The 19,943-nt window shown below is 36.6% G+C and overlaps 1 protein-coding gene across 1 annotated transcript; it reads right to left on the reverse strand.

The window, feature by feature from the left end:
* Positions 1–15,178: 15,178 nt before the first annotated feature.
* LOC109166098 lies at positions 15,179–15,826 on the reverse strand. Its single transcript, XM_019314987.1, has 2 exons — positions 15,683–15,826; positions 15,179–15,580 (listed from the first exon to the last, which is right to left on the reverse strand). Exons 1-2 carry the CDS (start codon positions 15,824–15,826, stop codon positions 15,179–15,181), a joined length of 546 nt encoding a protein of 181 aa, XP_019170532.1.
* Between the last annotated feature and the right edge of the window lie 4,117 nt (positions 15,827–19,943).

Raw genomic sequence — 19,943 nt, forward strand, 5'->3', positions numbered from 1 at the left:
GTTTTTATATATGGTAATTAAGTCAATAATAATTAGACAAATTACTATACCTAGCTGACCTGTCCTTTGCCTCTTCAAGTAACTTTTTGATTTTGGGACAAATCTTATGTGGGTAAGACTTCATTTTGTCTCTATTTTTTTTTTGCATTCTAGTCATTAGATATACTCTAATCTTATCATACATTGTTAGGATATGCTTGTCCCTGAAACTCAATATAGTGCTATTCCATGACTCACACAAGTTATTCAGATCAAGAGCATAACAGACTTTGGAAAAGTGCTAAAGAATGCCCTACAATAGTGAGTAGGATCTCTGGCAGCCAACCACTCAACTGTTTTCTCATTTTCTTCCTTTAACTCCTCCAAATGCCTTTTATAATCCGCCTAGATCTGTTGTAGATTTACACACAGCCCACAACTTCACATTGAGAACATTGCAAGTAAACCCATCCTTGGGAAAGTTAGCATTCATACGCCTTACACAAAATCTGTGTTCCAATCCAGGAAAAAACTCCTCCACAGCTGATAACAAATTAAACTCTTTTGTTTATAGATATAATTGTCTAGGCATGAAGATTACTTGAAATGTTTAAACCATTATCCAGTTGTTCTAAGAACCATGTCCAACGGCCCTTCAATTCTCCCTCAACAATAGCAAATGCTATTGGGAACATGCAGTTATCTCCATCAACACCAACATCACTTAAACATTGCCCTCCCTTCTAATTACCCTTCAAATGACAGTCATCCAACCCAAAAAAGGGTCTACAACCTCTTAGAAACCCTTCTTTGCAAGCTGCAAAGCAAATGTATAATCTAAGAAATCTAGGTCTGCCATTAACACTAAACTCACTGTCAAGTTTCATCTTCACAGTAATTCCAGGATTGCTTCTCCTTAATTCCTCACAATAATCATTCAATAAATTGAACTGCTCACAATCTTGACCTTCCAGCTCCTTTCTAACATTGCTCTTAGCCCTATAAGCTATTGGAAATTTATATAGTAATGGAGATTAATGTTTCAGATGACCTACCATGAAAGCTTAAATAATATTTGGAGTTGTGGAGTTGTAAATATTATTTAAGTTTGGTAGAAAGCTAATTAAAATACTGGGAGAAATTTATATGGCTATATGCTTGAGATATATAGCTAATATGTTTGAGAGTATATAGCTATATGCTTGTGATATATAGCTATATGCTTGTGATATATAGCTAATATGCTGGAAAGTATTAATGCATGTTTGAATATTTTCATGCGTAAGGTTGTGGGGCATTTTGAAGCTATATGCTTCAAAACTACACTTAACATGCTTGAAATATGCTCTTCTATTTTTTGAAGTTATATGCTTCAAAGTTACACTTAACGTGCTTGGAATATGTAGCTATATGCTTGGGATTATTATACAACATATATGTATATTATTTATATTTATCCTTTGCATGTTTCCATGCGTAAGGAATATATAAATATATATATATATATATATATATATATATATATATATATATATATAATTTTGCATACAGTTACTGGCTCAATATATATTAATTTCTCCAGTGATAAATATATCAATCAGGATATATCTTATCTTATGGAAGTTGAGTTTTAAATCACAGCAACTTCCATGTAACTTCTCCAAACAAATATATTTTTCATCAATAAATATATTGGAGAAACATCTGAAAGAGACATGCAATTTACATGCAATTTTACAAGCAATTATTTTACAGGAAACCAAGATACTTCACAGGCTTACATCTCTACAGGAAATTCTTAAACAAAGCAACTTGAGAATTTTATTCATCTTCTTGTATCCCATAAGATTAAATCTTGAACCTTGTTGCTTTTATAGAGAGAGATTTAAAGCTTATAGGAAATTGATTACACGCCTGAAGATATCAAATGATCCAGCTTTTGTTCCCTGTTGTATTCTATATTTTTGTTGTATCTCAAATATATTACAGAATACAAGCACTTTTTCCAACATAAGCTAGATGCTTTGTGACCTGACAATGCAATTTCTCTTTCACATGCTCTTGAAACTGTCTTCTACCCCAATCCATATTCAGTCTAAAATCATCTTTGTACAACCTAGTAAGGAAACCTGAGTTAACAATTTTGTTTTCATCATGGTCTCCACATGTGTGTTCAGGGTTGTAGGTTTTAATTTGAAATGGACATCTAGGATTTTTGCACGTGCAATGCACGGAATAAATTTGTTGTAATATATTAAGAATATTTGGATCGATATATAATTATTTAAATTAGAATATCAAATATTATATAATGCAATTGAAGATATGGTTTGGCCTGGATCAAACAAATTACTACATGTTGGACTAACTTATGCTTTATTATAGGAGAAATGTTGTGAGGTATTCAACCTACCATCAAACAATTTGAAACTGTTGGAGAAAAAAGACATGCTAATATTGCTGGATGCATTTGGACAAAGGTAATTTTTATTTATTGTTTTCAACTTATTTTAATCATTACCTCTAACACGCGTGCATATTTGATTTTTAAGCCTACTGTTGTACTTGATGTGAATTCTATTTATTACTTAGGAAAATGCTTTAAAAATACTTGGTTCGAGTATTTTATCAAGTATAATGAGTAAGTTTTTGAAAACTATGCTATAGATATATTGTTAGTACTAAGTACACTAAGTACTTTATGGTTATTGGTAGGAAGTTTGATATAAAATAGTTTTTTAAAACCAAAACATGCACTTAAATTAGAAAACAATATAGATAAGAAGCTAAGAAATAAAACATAGGATTTAAAAACAATTCAATTAAGTTATGATTGGAAAATTGTTGGCCAAAATTAATCTTGTGACTTTCTAATAAAAAATTAAGAAAAATTATAATTTATGCCCCTCACAAATATTTCAATTGTCAATGTCACCTCTAAATTATTAGTGGTATAAATGTTGCCCATCAATTTTCAAAACGTGACATATATTTTCCAATCGTTATGTTGTAGAACCGTGTCCACATTGCAAGGTGGACACGGTTCTATCATAATTACTGTACTATATGTTCATAATTATAAAGTTATATATTCATAATTTTTAAACTTCATATTCATAATTATTGAACTCTATATTCACAATTACAGAATTCTATGTTCATATTTACTGAATTATATGTTCATAATTATAAAGCTATATATTCATAATTTGATTAACGTTATAAATAATGAGGGAAGGTTGAATGTAAATGAGACCAAAAAATTATAGTGTTAACGGGGTGTATATATTTATGGTAAAGTTTCATAGTTTTAACGAGTTGATGACTTGTTCAAGTTCTATACTTTTAATTTTCTTACTATATATCCTTCCGGTCAAAATGCAACGGTCAGCCCGTAACCTTAAAACCAGTTAATGTAGTACTAACGAACAAATCAAAGTCATCGTATCCATGACGCCACGATGCCTGCCAGCTTATAAAACTATGCAGCTCTTCGCATTTTTGTTTTACCATAAAATTCATCATATCATCATCTTCAACCTCTGGTCTATCTGAGCTCCAATTCCATCTGAATCATCATCGTAAACTTGTTCTTTAAAACCATTGAACAAGATCCAAAACCAACAGACAATAAGACATCAACCCAGTATTATTGTTCTTGCTTTTGTTTGTGTGATTCTGCTACTGAGAATCCAGCCTTATGAGTTATGAGGCCTGTAGAACAACCAATCTTTTGCTCCTATCTCTGCAATGGCGGCCGGTTACGCCACCCTCGACCAACCCCGGGCACAACTCCGTCGGCATGGTGAGTGAGCAGAACTTTGCGGCTGAGGAGACTATGCCACCGCGTAAGAAGAATAAGCCAGCAAACCACCTCTTGCTTCCTTCCCTGCAATGGCGGAAGGTTACGCCTCCGTCAAGCAACTCCGTCGGCGGCGTTAGTGAGCAGAATTTAAAAGTACATAATTTTTTTTATATATTATCAAATAATATAATTCAGTACTCAAATAATATATTTTAGTATATTAAAAATGTATATTGCATTTCATTGTCTACACAATAATTTTGTCCTCGCGTGTAAGAAGGGCAAATTATATCGTGCACAAGGGCGCACATTGCATTGTGCGTTCTGGCCTAAAACGACGTCGTTTTGTATCTATTTTATGTTTCTATCGTTAACTTCTAAAAAAGAATTCATGTTTCAATTCGTATGTACATAATTGTATAGTAGAATATACATAAACTCATAACATAATACAATAATCTAACATAATAGTGTAATACACATAAATTCTTAACATAATACACATAAACATAAATGCAAGTGTTAAAAAAAGTTGTAACAGGATTGGACGGACGGAACGATATCCATCACGTCAAATCCCCACCAACTTATAGAAACGTCATCGTTTTAGGCCAGGACGCACAATGCATAGGATGGATGAGTCTCTTTCACTCAACCACACCCTCAAGTTAATATTAAATAATTATATATATATATATATATATATATATATATATATATATATATAATATAACCAAGTATATATGTGATCAAATTACCAAACTCTAACTCTTAAAATGTTCACTTTCAATCATCCAATCTTCTTGCAAATTGTGCATTTGTGACCTAGCCTACTTTCATCCATATTTTCAATCGCGCCCTTCTCTGACACATTACCACATCCAACCAAGCAATGAGGATCTGACATGTTGATTGTTTTTTTTTTTTTTTTTTTTTTGTGAATTTGTGATTTAGCCTACTTTCATCCATAATTCCAATCGCGTCCTTCTCCACATCTAACCAAGCAATAATATGATGTTTGGTTGGAGAAGGAGAATTAAAGGAATTACAATTTCATGGGAAATGAATTACTGAGAATAAAGTGAGAATTTAAATTCTAGTGTTTAGTTTACCGGAATAACTAGGAATTTCAATTCCAATGTTTGGTATACATGTGAATTGAAATGAAATAAGTAATATAAAGTCCAAAATGTCCATTATTGTCGTCAGACATTAATTTTATGTTAAAAAAGGGATGAGTCATTTTGACCAAGTGCAATCCAACAAGAGAACATTTCAACGTTGTTGAGGCATTAATGTGCAATCCAACTATTAGCTTAGACTTTTAGTTCAGATGGAGCACATGTTCAATTTGGTATCAGAGCCAGACCAAATGTCAATGTCACGGGTGTTCGAATCTCACTGCACACGTGAGGGGCGTGTTGAGCATACAACCATTAATATGCATGCAATCCAACATCTCACTGCACACGTGAGGGGCGTGTTGAGCATACAGCCATTAATGTGCAATCCAACATCTCACTGCACACGTGAGGAGCGTGTTGAGCATACAACCATTAATGTGCAATCCAACATCTCACTGCACACGTGAGGAGCGTGTTGAGCATACAACCATTAATGTGCAATCCAACTACCAACTTAGGCTTTTAGTTGAGATGGAGCAGCACATGCTTCAATTTGGTATCAGAGCCAGACCAAAGGTGGCAAGGGCCACCCAAACAATGTGTCTGCTGTTAATTCTACTCCCTTGAAGCCTCCCCATTCCGATTTCTGATTCTGCAGACAAGGGTTATCACAAGGGGTTTGGTGCATCCCCTCATTCCGATTTCTGATTCTGCAGGCGACAAGGGCCACCCAAACAATGTGTACCTGCTGTTAATTCTAATCCCTTGAAGCCTCCCCATTCCGATTTCTGATTCTACAGGCAAGGGTCATCACAAGGGGTTTGGTTTGGGGCTTAGTAACGAGTAACCTGGCTCGTAGTAGCGGAAGCTTCAAAATCATCTGAATATCCATTGCCATAGTTGTTAGTGTTGCCGTCAGGATGGTAAACCTACAGAGTGTTTTGTCTACCACTTCTCTCTTGAATACATGATGGTGCATGTATTCTAAATACGGGAGCTGTGGGAGGACTACTTTGCTTAGAAGCCTACATGTCATCAACGTAGGCAGATATTCAATTAAAGCTTAACTGAATATCCTCAGTTACCTAACAGATTAAGTCACCAATTGACTTAACCTCCTACTTGCACCACAACCACCAATAATACAATATATTATAATATATTATATTTAAAATAATAAGAGAAAATACTTACATTCTCCCACTAATATATTATAATATTTATAACACTAATAATTCAAGAATAACATAAATAATCTGGGATAAGAATAACATTAATAATTGACATATTTGTGAAGGACATAAATTATAATTTTTTTAAAAAATAATGTTTAACTAACACAATTTTTGATTTTATAATTGTATTACGACTAAATATTATAATAGCGTATAAATGGGATGATGAGTCAATTCCTGCTTAAGGCCGCAGATCAGTCATCGTCAAACATTTCTGTCACCTAAAGTTTAACAAATTAAACATTCGACAAGTGACAACGACGTTGAAGCTCAGTTCTTGACATATATACATTAAAAAAAAAAAGTCTTATATTACGAATACCCTAAATGCCCCCAGTCTATCCTTCCCGCCAATTTGCAACATTCACGGGAAAAACTTAAATATATTACCAAGTCCAATTCAAGTTAACGCGGTGCTTTTCTTCAATATTTCTGTGATTCATTTTTAATGGTTTAACGACAATAACGATGAACATATCAAAGTCATGTTGTGCCATAATGTGTTGCCCAGTTTGGATCGGAGCTTATAAACCAGACCCCTCTTTGCATTTTCTTTTCTCATCAAATTCATCTCTGTTGGGAAAATCCCACTTCCTGCGACAATGAAAAATCACAGAATCGACAGGAGCACAAACACAAGATGATACACAATAGCCAAAAATAAATATCAAACAAAGGAACACACGATTTACGTGGAAAACCCCAAATCGGGGAAAAAACCACAGGACCACCACCAACCAAATAATCCGCTATAATTAATCTTGGGTACAAAGTTTCAGGCTACCACACGAGCCAAACATCCACAAATCATCAAATACAATAACTCTAGGCCAACGACTTCTATTATATTCCACAGGCCTAAACAGAATACCAACTCGTACTTAAAATATTCAACCACCACAAGCAAGATGAAAAGAATACAAATAGTACGAGAATACCCAAAAGATGCCTGGAACAAATAAGCTGACCTCCAAAATATTTGATGAAGAAAATACCCAAGAAGTTGGCAAACCTCACCACTATTCTCGTCTCTCTGTCTGCCGAACAGAATATTAAAAGATGAAGAGAAAGGTTTCGCAGCACACTTTTGTCACCGTCGGTTTTTTTGCCCTCTGCCAATGTTTATATATATATATGTTGAATGAAAGCAAAAACAAAGGAACTTGGTTTCCTTTTCTCCTTTAGCCGATACAACAAACAAGGAAATTTGTTTCCTTAATTCAATATAACTCAACTTCCCTAATATTATATATATATATATATATATGTATATATATATATATAATAATAATAATAATAATAATAATAATAATAATAATAATTAAGACTCAAGATGAATAGAGGTCCAACAAAAATATAGTGGATACAAATTGGTTTGGTCCAAACATGAGCTATTTACCACATAGGAGGGAAGCCCAACCCAACAAATCTCCCCTTCCCGACTATGTGGAAGATATCGCCATCCCGGCGATAAAACAACAATCCTCAAACTTCCCTCTTGGCAATGCTTTAGTCATCATGTCAGACCCATTATCATCGGTATGAATCTTTTCAAGTTCAAGCATCTTGCACTCTAAGATATCTCTAATCCAATGATATATCGTGTCAATATGTTTTGACCTGTAATGGAACGTTGAGTTCTTTGCAAGATGAACTGCACTTTGACTATCACAATAGAGCACATACCTGTCTTGAACAAACCCGAGCTCCTGAACAAACTTCTTCATCCATAGCATTCTTTACTGGCTTCAACAGATGCTATGAACTCAGCTTTAGTGGTAGACAAAGCAACACACTTTTGCAATCTTGATTGCCATGAAACTGCTCCCCCTGCATAGGTAATTAGATAACCTGAAGTAGATTTCCTGGTGTCAATGTCCCCGGCCATATCTGAATCAGTGTATCCGGCAATAATAGATTTCTCTGTACCAAAACACAAACTCAGACTTGAAGTACCCCGAAGATATCTAAGAACCCACTTCACAACATCCCAATGTTCTCTCCCTGGATTTGAGAGAAATCTGCTAACAACACCCACTGCATGAGCAATATCTGGTCTCGTACATACCATGGCATACATCAAACTACCAACAGCTGAAGAATAGGGAACTCTTTGCATTTCTTCATTCTCCTTCTCACTAGAGGCACATTGCTTCTTACTTAACTTGAAATGCATACCAAGAGGTGTATTCACTGGTTTAGCTTTATCCATACTAAATCTCTCAAGTACTTTCTCTATATACTTCTCTTGAGATAACCACATGCAACTTCTTGTTCTGCCTGTCACGAATGATCTTCATCCCAAGAATTTGCTTTGCTGGTCCCATGTCCTTCATAGAAAAGGACTTACACAACTCTTGTTTCAACTGTTGAATTCTTGAAACATTGCGACCAACAATCAACATATCATCAACATAAAGCAACAATATAACAAAGTCATCATCAGATAATCTGTTTACAAAAACACAGTGGTCTGAAGAAGTCTTCTTGTACCCATGCTTACTCATAACGGAAGTAAACTTTTTATACCACTGCCTCGGAACTTGCTTTAATCCATACAAACTCTTCTTTAATCTGCAAACATAATCCTCTTTCCCTTTGACTTCGAATCCCTCAGGTTGCTCCATATATACCTCCTCATCTAAATCACCATGGAGAAAAGCTGTCTTTACATCCATCTGCTCAATTTCTAAATCCAAACGAGCTGTTAGGCCCAACACAACTCTAATGGATGAAAATTTCACAACAGGAGAGAAAATTTCATCAAAATCAATACCTTTCTTCTGGCTAAAACCTTTCACCACCAGTCGAGCTTTGAATCGTGGAACTGAAGTGCCCTCTTCATGTTTCAATCTGTAGACCCACCTGTTCTTCAAAGCTTTCCTGTTCTTTGGTGCCCTTACCAACCCAAAGGTATCATTTGCATATAGGGAATTCATCTCATCCTGCATAGCCTCAAGCCATTGTCTCTTTTGCTCACTCTCCATAGCTTCTTCATAGAACTCAGGTTCTCCCCCATCAGTTAATAGCGCATACTGACTGGAAGAGTAACGAGTAGATGGTCTCCGTTCCCTGTTAGATCTTCTAGGAGGATCAAGTGGAACCTGCGAAGGAACTTCTTGTTCCTGGTGCACAACATCATCAACATGACCATCCACATCAGTTGTATCATCCTGATTGTCTGGTACAAGATCACCGTTCTGGCCATTCTCTTGAACCTCATCAACATCATGTGTATCTTCGCTGGAAACTGGCTCACAGTCAACCAAACTTCCGCTGTCTTGAGATTCTGGCTTTCTCACTTTGTCAACACCTTCAATGGTTTGATCTTCAAAGAACACTACATCACGGCTTCTCACAAGCTTCTTCTCAACTGGATCATACAGCTTGTAGCCAAATTCATCAAGACCATAACCAATGAAAATGCAATGTCTAGTCTTCGAGTCCAACTTAGATCTTTCATCTCTTGGGACATGCACAAATGCCTTACAACCGAAGACTCTAAGGTGATCATAAGAAACTTCCTTTCCACACCAAACCTTATCAGGAACTTCATTATTCAAAGCAATAACGGGAGATAAGTTGATAACATGAACAGCTGTGGAAACTACCTCTGCCCAAAAAGAACTAGGCAACTTTGCGTCATCAAGCATACATCTGACTCTCTCCATAATTGTCCGATTCATCCTCTCTGCTAAGCCATTTAATTGAGGAGTTTTAGGAGGAGTTTTCTGATGTCTAATATCGTGCATTCTGCAATACTCATCAAATGGGCCACGATACTCACCGCCATTGTCAGTACGGATGCACTTCAATTTCTTCCCTGTCTGTCTCTCAACAAGGGCATGAAACTCTTTAAACACACCAAACACATCACTTTTGTGCTTCAAAGTGTAAACCCAGAGTTTCCTAGAATAATCATCAATGAAGGTCACAAAGTAAGATGCACCTCCAAGTGATCTAACCTTCATTGGTCCACACACATCAGAATGTATCAACTCAAGTGGCTCCGGCTTCTTCGAAGGAGAATTGCTAATAAAAGAAACTCTTTTCTGTTTCCCTGCCAGGCAATGAACACATCTGTCCAATCTAGCTTCCTTTACTCCTGAAAGCTTCTTCTTCTTGGCAAGGTAATCAATCCCCTTCACACTCATGTGGCCAAGTCGTTTATGCCACAATTCTGATGCACATTCTTTTGCTGCAACATTCACTGAATCACCAGAAATAGAGCTTTGTAAAGAGTACAAGTTAGAAGACTTGTTACCTCGGGCAATAACCAGCGAGCCTTTAGTGATTTTCCAATGTCCATCATCAAAGAAACAACAGAAACCATCATCATCGAGTTTTCCTGTAGAAATGAGATTCAGTCTGATACCCGGTGCATGCTTTACATTCTTAAGTTCCAACTTTGTGTCATTGCTGGTCTCAAGACAAACTGTACTGGTACCAATCACCTTCACCTGACCATCATCTCCCATTCTTAGCTCTCCAAAGTCACCTGGAGTATATGAAGTAAAGAATTCCTTCCTTGGTGTAACATGGTAAGATGCGCCTGAATCTACAATCCAAGTTGTCTCATGGCATGCAACGTTGACGGCGTTCTCATCACAAGCAAGAAGCAAATCTGCTCTAACCATTGCAACCTGGTTCTCTGTGTGATCATCTTTCTTGTCTTGCTTCTGGTCCCTTTTCAACTTGAAGCAATTTTTCTTGATGTGACCCTTCTTGCCACAATGATAACATTCAACATCCTTGTGCCAAGACCTTGACTTACTTCTGCTTTTATCTCTACCCTTCTGACCCCTTTGTTTGTTTCTCCCCCTATCATTTGTAACCAAAATATCTGACTAAGAAGTGGAGGTGTTTTGAGATCTTCTTCTTGACTCTTCATTCAAGATACCACTCTTGACATACTCCATGGTCACAACACCGTTGGGAGCAGAATTGGTCAAAGAAACCCGAAGTGTTTCCCAAGAATCAGGTAGAGTGTTAAGCAACCAGAGACCAAGTACCTCATCCTCAAATTTGATGCCCATGCTAGACAACTGATCAAGAACACCCTGAAAATCATTGACATGATCATTGATCAACGTACCTTCCCTGAATCTTAGATTCATCAATTGTTTTAGCAAAAACAATTTGTTATTGCCTGTCTTGGAAGCATACATGGTCTCAAGTTTATCCCACAGGCTTCTGGCATGTGTCTCGTTGATAATGTGATTCATAACATTATCTTCAACCCATTGGCGAATATAACCACAAACTTGTTGGTGCTCAAAGTCCCACTCTTCGTCTGACATGCTTTCTGGCTTTGCAGTTGCAAACACAGGTAGATGTAATTTCTTCACAAACAAAAGATCCTTCATCTTGGCCTTCCAAATGTGATAATTTCTACCATTCAATCGTACCATATTACTCATATTTGTCTCCATGTCAAATGTACCCCATCAACAACCAGTGCTCTGATACCACTTTGTTGGAAAAATCCCACTTCCTGCGACAATGAAAAATCACAGAACCGACAGGAGCACAAACACAAGATGATACACAATAGCCAAAAATAAATATCAAACACAAGAACACACGATTTACGTGGAAAACCCCAAATCGGGGAAAAAACCACGGGACCACCACCAACCAAATAATCCACTATAATAAATCTTGGATACAAAGTTTCAGACTACCACACGAGCCAAACATCCACAAATCATCAAATACAATAACTCTAGGCAAACGACTTCTATTATATTCCACAGGCCTAAACAGAATACCAACTCATACTTAAAATATTCAACCACCACAAGCAAGATGAAAAGAATACAAATAATACGAGAATACCCAAAAGATGCCTGGAACAAATAAGCTAACCTCCAAAATATTTGATGAAGAAAATACTCAAGAAGTTGGCAAACCTCACCACTCTTCTCGTCTCTCTGTCTGCCGAACAGAATATTGAAAGATGAAGAGAAAGGTTTCGCGGCACACTTTTGTCACCGTCGGTTTTTTTGCCCTCTGCCCAATGTTTATATATATATATATATATATATATATATATATATATATATATATGTTGAATGAAAGCAAAAACAAAGGAACTTGGTTTCCTTTTCTCCTTTAGCCGACACAACAAACAAGGAAATTTGTTTCCTTAATTCAATATAACTCAACTTCCCTAATATTATATTATATATATAATATAATATATATATATATATATATATATATATATAATAATAATAATAATAATTAAGACTCAAGATGTAATTCTCATCTTTATTGTAATTCTTTTCAACCAGAAAACAAGAAGCTAAGAGACAATGGGACATAAACCTAGTATTGGAATTGTCTTAGCTTTTGTTTCTTTTCTTCTCTTACTAAGCATCAAACCTGCCCTGCAATGGCGGCCAGTTACACCTCCGAAAACCAACCCCGCCCACAACTCCGTTGGCACGGTGAGCGAACAGAGCTTTGCGGCTACCGGGTTGCCGGGAAATAAAGATAATCTTTTGCGTCTGTCTCTACGACAATGGCGGAAGGTTACCCACCTTCATCCAACCCAGCCCACAACTCAATCGGCACCGTTACCGAACAGAACTACATAGGCACGGTGCCGCAGAGAAAGATGTCAAACCACCTCACGCTTCCTTCTTTGCGGCAGTGGCGGCCGGTTTCCCCACCGTCATCCAACGCCGTCACCGTTAGTGAGCAGAACCATGCAGCTTATGCGACCCCCCAGAAAAAGATGTCGCCGAATCACCTTTTCCTTCCTTCTCTGCGGCGGTGGCGGCCGGTTTCCCCTCCGTCAACTAACTCCATCGGCACCGGGAAAACCACTGCTCTCATGGCTACTAGTTAACAAACTAACTAAGCTCACGTTTCACGTCCCATTACCCTAACTGCCTAACATATTGGTGATGAGATTGCAAAACTTTATACAGTCTTTAATTCTCTGTTATTAAAAAAATGAAATTAATTAATACTAAGAATAATTAGTCAGTATGCTCAAAACATTAAACATATACATAGTATGTGACTGCATGGGCAGCTGCATGTGTATGACCGATATAGTCATGACTGAATAAAATTAAAGCAATCTTTATTATATTTTGGAGTTATGTATAACAATGTTTGTCTAGTTATTTATACAGTTGTGTGTATTTATATATATCATATATGTGAGAGAGAGAGATGTGTAATTAAATTTTTGTTGTTAGTTTTCATAGTATGTATACGTATTTGCGTATTGCATGCATGCAACATTCTCCAATGCATAATGTTTTAAAGTTCCTATAAAAAAATATTTTATAATATGATATAATCAAATAAGTCCCAAACTCACAAGTCACAAGTCACAACAAAAAAGCCCTTTGTAAGGGGCTACTTACCAATCAATCTCATTTAAATAATAATAATTATCACTACAATAAAGTTGTTTGACTTGTTAAAAATTAATATAAGTGTTTGGTTAATTAGCTTTTTATAACAGCTTATTGCTTCAAAAGATTAAAATTCAAAAAGTTGCTCAAAGTAGCTCTTTGGATTAATTTTTGAAAAAATCATTTTACATATAATCATCTATGAGCTAATAGCTACTTTACCAAACATCCTTTTACAATCAATTAATACTATCAACTAATCGAACCTAGTAACTCAATTAGCTAACCGCTATCGGCCAACAACTATTTACCAAATACCCCATATGTATGAAAATATATTCTATAATAAGGTACAATTGTCACCAAATGCAAAATTTGTGTTTCAAAATTGTAAAGATTTGAATATAAGAGTAAATACCACCTATGGTCCCTCGAGTTTGGTGGCATCGCCATCAATGGTCCCTAACTTTCGTAATTACCGGGCGTCATCCTCCGAGTTGCGAAAAGTGGCCTTCAAGGGTCCTACCGTTAGTTGTTCCCGTCTGAGACGTCAAAATGGAGGGCAAAAGAGTCACTTGACATTATGCGAACGTTTTAATGCATTTTACATTTATTTAACCGAGCTCTCATCTATTTCCAAGCTCTCATAAGCCGAACGACCGAACCCTAATCTTCTTCATCTTCTTCAAGTAATTTCATGAGCAACAATGTCATCTTCTTCATGTACTTCAAGGAGGAGATATAATTTTGGAGATTCCATACACAGTCATGAGTGTCAGTGCGGGAATCAAGTGGTGCTTCGAATGTCTTGGACAGATTGCAATCCGGGTAGGAGGTTTTGGCAATGCTTTGAATCCGGTCAGGTAATCTTAGAATTTGTAATATCGAATTTATAAATTTTTGAATTCAGTTTCATTTTTCCATATTTGAATTTTATAAATTCAATTTTGTTTTGTTTTGTTTTTTTTTTTTTTTTTTTTTTTTTTTTTTTTTTTTGTATTTTGTGGTTTTAAGGAGGCAATGGTTGTGGTTTCTTTGATTGGGCAGATCTTCCAATATGTTCACGGGCAATTAGTATAATACCCGGACTTTTGAAGAGGATAAATAGAGATAAAGAAGAGATGGAGAAGTTAAAGGCTATGCTAGAAGTTGCTACTAAGACAAATGTAGTCATGTCTATGAAATATAAATGTTGCAAATTCGCAATTGTAATCATCTTTGCAATTGGATTCGTAGTTCATGTGTTTAGCAAATGTAGTTCTCAATCAATGGCAGTTGTCAAAATGCTTCCAGGCAATTAATGTTGTAACCTGATTTGGACCATTTAATGAAATGTGTTTGAAGTCTGTTTAGTTAAGCACCATGTTATTGTATTGTCTTTGTTGTCTGTATAGGTAAGCACAATGGTATTGAAGTGTGTTTGGAGTGTGTTTAGTCAAGAAACCTTAACAATAACTTAAGCACAATAGGACAATAAAAGCCAATTGAGCAACCATTTCATTTGTGCCAAAGTAACATACAATTGTGCCAAAATAAGACTTAACTGCCAAAGTTACTGCTATACAAAAAAGAGTAACATACAACTGTCCTGTCTAACTGATCCAGCAGTTTTGGCTACCAAAAAAACATAACTTAAACAACATAACTTAAACAGTACTGTTAATCAATGCTTATAGGATCATCACTTGTGTTTTTGAATTTTGATTTCATCTTGCCACGAGTGTTATATTTCCTTCCTTGACTTGCATTGGCTTGCAGCTTCTTCTTTGTTGGTTGACTCACTTGTTGGCTATCTTCTTCTTCTCCAAGAGTTAGTGGCTGACTAGTAATTGGTATTTCCTCAGCATTCACTTGTAGTTGCAATGTTTGGTTTTGAAGCACTTGAGACACCACTGCATCAATATCAATGTTTGCCAACCAATTATCATCTTCATCTTCAAGTGTTGCATCAGGCAGTGTAGGAACCACCATTTGCCTTGTTTGTTGTGCAGTTTCAGACTGTGTAGCTTCAGTGTTTGTAGGTTTCTTAACCTTTACCCTAACTCTTTTCTTTGGATTGGCCTATGACAGAAATATCACAGTTAGATCATAACTAAATTTAAGATATAAGAAAATTTAAAACAGGTTATAAGCTATAAGAAAATTGAAAGCCATAACACTTACCAATCTCTCCCTAACAGCAGGATCTTCAGGGCATTTTCTTTTGTTGTGGCCTTCCTTCTTGCATTTGGTACAATGCATCTTCACATGGCTCCTTTTCAAAAGGATACCATCATTGGAGACCTCATATCCTGCCTTCTCATCCATTCCCTTCTATCTTGCTTTTTTGGGTCTTCCTGGCTTGGCAGTGTATACAGGTGGAAGAAGTGGCTTTCTATCAGTTTCAGGCCACTCAGTAGGACCTGCCATAGGCTTGATGCTTCCTCCATAAGACCTCAAGTATGTTTGTGTGAAATAACACTGGTGGACATAGTCATTCACTGGACCCTTATTACCATGCTTCATCCAAATGACACTTATAGCATGTCTACAAGGAATACCAATCAAGTCCCAACTCCTACAAGTACATGTCATTCTACCCAAGTCTACTTCATGCTGCTCAAATTCACTATAAATCATCCCACGTGTCTCAAACAAGTTGTCATTGTTAGTAATATTATTTTTATTATTATTATGTTACAATTGTATTAGTCAAATGTTGTTATAGAATAGTGTAGTTGGTTTAGACTTTACTGAGCGTTAGTTAGGAGTCTATTTCTTATATGCTTGTAACACCTATTCTATTGGCTATTCAATTTACGATTCACATCTCTCATCTGGTATCAGTCAGGTGTCGAATCCATCTCCACCATCAATCTACCCCCTCTAACCGCGACCTTACGGCCAAAATGTCTTCTAACTCCTCGGAACGTACAGTGTCGGCTGCCGGAACTCCATCACCGGTCGGCGCCAATACTCTAGCCAGGGCGCACCATTTTGTGTCTATGAAGCTTACGTTCCGCAACTTCCTCTTCTGGCATACGCAACTGCTCCCCTTCCTCCGGAGTCAGGACTTGCTTGGCTATGTCGATGGGACCATCACTCTGTATGACTGTATACCCATTGGCTTGTTTTTCATACTGAGCTATTTTCTTCGTAATCCTAGGGCATATACGGCCAGTCCATTTCCATGCCTCTTTCCTACACTGATACAACCTATGCATAATTTTCTTCCTCAATGTTTCAATGCAGCTTATTAAAGGCTTCTCCCTAGAATCTAAAATAACATAATTATAACACTCACAAATGTTATTGACCAAGATATCACAATGTGCATTTGTATTAAAATGTGACCTGCACCACTCTGAAGGGTGTTTTTCAACTACCCATTCATATGCCTTAGAGTCAATGGTCTTCATCTTCTTCATTGCAGCTGTGAAGGTGTTAACTGTTGTGGCCCTAGCAGCATCCTATAATCCATCTTTAATTTCCTTTCCAGTGAAGCCAGCTAGTTTCATGTTCCCATGTAAATGTCTCACACAGAATCTGTGAGTCACAGCTGGAAGAACTTCATCAAATGCAGGGAGTAAACCCTTTTGCTTATCTGCCAAACAGTTAGGTAAACACTTAGAAATAAATGAATGCAAAACAAATGGTAAGCTTTTAAAACTATAAGATATGAATGTTAATTCCAGTTCACATACCTGAAATAAATGTTAATTCCAGTTCATCAGCTGGAGTTATTGCAAGATCTGACTTAAGATGTTGTAAAAATCAAATCCAACTTCCTTATTCTCCCCTTCAACATGTGCATACGCAAGAGGAAACACACTATCATTTCCATCCACTCCAATAGTTAATAGCAACTGACCCCCATGCAATCCCTTCAAATGACACCCATCCACTCCAATAATAAGCCTACAGTACTTATAGCCTATTTTACATGCTTCCCAGCACATGTAAAATCTTTTGAACCTTCTATTGCCATCATCTAGTTTATCACCCAACTTCATATGGTATTTGCTACCTGGATTAGTCATGTCAATCTCCAAGCAGTAACTCCATAGTTTATTAAAGAAATTTTCTTCTTCACCATAAATGGCAGCCCTTACTTTCCTCATTGCCATCCATGTTTGCCTTCTCGATATTGAGACTCCATCAGTAGTTGACACCTTTTTAAGGAATTCAGATGCTGTCCAGTTGGAGTTTGATGCAACCTCATTCTTCCACCTTTTTGCAATTGTAGTTCATGAGTTAGCCATGTAGTTTATGTTATTCCAACAACAGCCATCATGCTTGTCATTGATTGCTGTAATCCTCCAGTCATTTTCTGATGCTTATTTCCTTAGTGTAATCCTCCAAGGACATTCAGTTTCATTGCACTCAACAATGCACCTAACCTTATAATTTTTGATGTACAGAATTTCCTTTCCTTTATTCATTGCATAATTATAAATTGCCTCCTTAAATTCTGTCTTAGAACCAAATATTAATCCAAGACAGAATGTAGGTGTTGCCATCTCAATTTTCCCTTTAAACATTGGCAGTTGATATTCTTTTTCCTCTTCATTATCACTGTCTTTCTCACTGCCATCATCTGAAAACTTTATCTCCAAATCTTCATTAACTTGAACTGCCAAAGCAGTTCCAGCATCATCTAACCCACCAAACTCAGCAGTTTGATCAACAAATTGCTCAAACTCTATGTCATCTAAATCCACAGAACTTTGATAAGAATCAGCATTCTCCTCACTTTCCCATTCACAATCACTTTCAGGATCGGCATCATCAACACCCTTAGCATCCTCAACACCCTCAACACGATAAGCACCCTCATCACTTTCAGCACACTCAGCATCCTCATCATCCTCATGTACAACTCAAATCTCTATTTCATTATGCACCTCTATTTCTTTGACTAAATCCCATACTTCACAATCTGAAACTATCTCTATCAACCCATTTGATAGATTCACAAACATCTTCATGCTATCTATTATTTCATAACCCAAACACTTAACCTTATCGCTAAGTGTGAACAATCCCCACTCATTCACATCAATGTTAGAGAAACTACTAGTCTGCCCTCCAACATAACTTGCTTTATGAGTTTTATTTATCCTACCACCATGCCTTAAATTCAAAACAAAACCACCACCAGGAACATTACCTGTACAGCAAAGTAGCCACAAATAGGCTCATTACACACTATTATATAAGCAGGCAGAAATGTGAATTTCAAATGGTTTACTATCCCAAGCAAAGTGGTCCCTAGACAGAATATAATACACATAAAGGCAATACACAATTTAACTTTTAACCCAGCCACAACATATGTGCTTTCAACCCTCTGTGGTCCCCAATTTCAAGCCAACCCATCCAGAATTAGTTACAGAACAAAAAGACACACTACCATGTGCTTTCAACCCTCTATGGGCCCCAATTTCAAGCCAACATATGTGCTTTCAACATAAATAACCAAAAAAAAAAAAAAAAAAAAAAAAAAAAAACACAAAAACTCTACTTTAAACAAAATATGTAGTTCATAGTCTCCCACCACCTAGACAGGGCCCACATGTTCCCATAAACAAAGCCCAATACTATACTTTAAACGAATGCAGTTCACATACTCAAATTTGTAACAACAACAACCAATACGAGGTTTCCGTAACACAAAGAACTCCCTACTTAGTTCACATACCATTTGACTGCCGTTGTGGAGAACCCATGACGTCGTTGAAATGTGCCCTATTCTCGCCTTGAATTCTGACCTTGAAATTGCTACTTCGTCGATGAAGAATCCGCAACTTTTTGCTTCGCAATTGCCACTACATTCGCCTGAGATAGCGTTTAGGGTTTGAGAGTTGGAAATTTGGGAATCAATTGATCGATGGATGTTTTTTTCTCCAAATAAATGTAAAATGCATTAAAACGTTCGCATAATGTCAAGTGACTCTCTTGCCCTCCATTTTGACGTCTCAGACGGGAACAACTAACGGTAGGACCCTTGAAGGCCACTTTTCGCAACTCGGAGGATGACGCCCGGTAATTACGAAAGTTAGGGACCATTGATGGCGATGCCACCAAACTCGAGGGACCATAGGTGGTATTTACTCTTGAATATAATTAATTACTACCCAAGCTAAGGCTTAAAGCTAAGTTTGTGTTTTTTCACGCCTTTTATCAATTATGCTAGTTACAAGCTTAATTTTTAAATTATATATATGAATTATAAGTGGACTTTTCCCTTCTTTTAGTTCTCACTACACAATACTATATTTTGAGCAAATTGTTTGGGCCAACCAGTCACATGTGCAGATTATTCAACACTTTTTTTTTCTCTCATTTTGTTTGTTTCATACCGTAAACTTTTCTTGCTTAACGAGTTGATGACTTGTTCAACTTCTTATTAAACATTCCCAGTCAAACTGAAGAAGGTCAGCCT

The sequence above is a fragment of the Ipomoea nil genome, unplaced genomic scaffold (assembly GCF_001879475.1).
Source record: "Ipomoea nil cultivar Tokyo-kokei standard unplaced genomic scaffold, Asagao_1.1 scaffold3087, whole genome shotgun sequence".
Classification (NCBI taxonomy): Eukaryota; Viridiplantae; Streptophyta; class Magnoliopsida; order Solanales; family Convolvulaceae; genus Ipomoea; species Ipomoea nil.

Excerpts from the sequence above, each read along its gene's own strand:
- LOC109166098 (XM_019314987.1), bottom strand. The coding sequence starts at position 15,826 with ATGGATGAGAAGGCAGGATATGAGGTCTCCAATGATGGTATCCTTTTG. Across the intron at positions 15,581-15,682 it reads CTGCTGTTAGGGAGAGATTG|GCCAATCCAAAGAAAAGAGT; the intron begins GTAAGTGTTATG and ends TTTCTGTCATAG.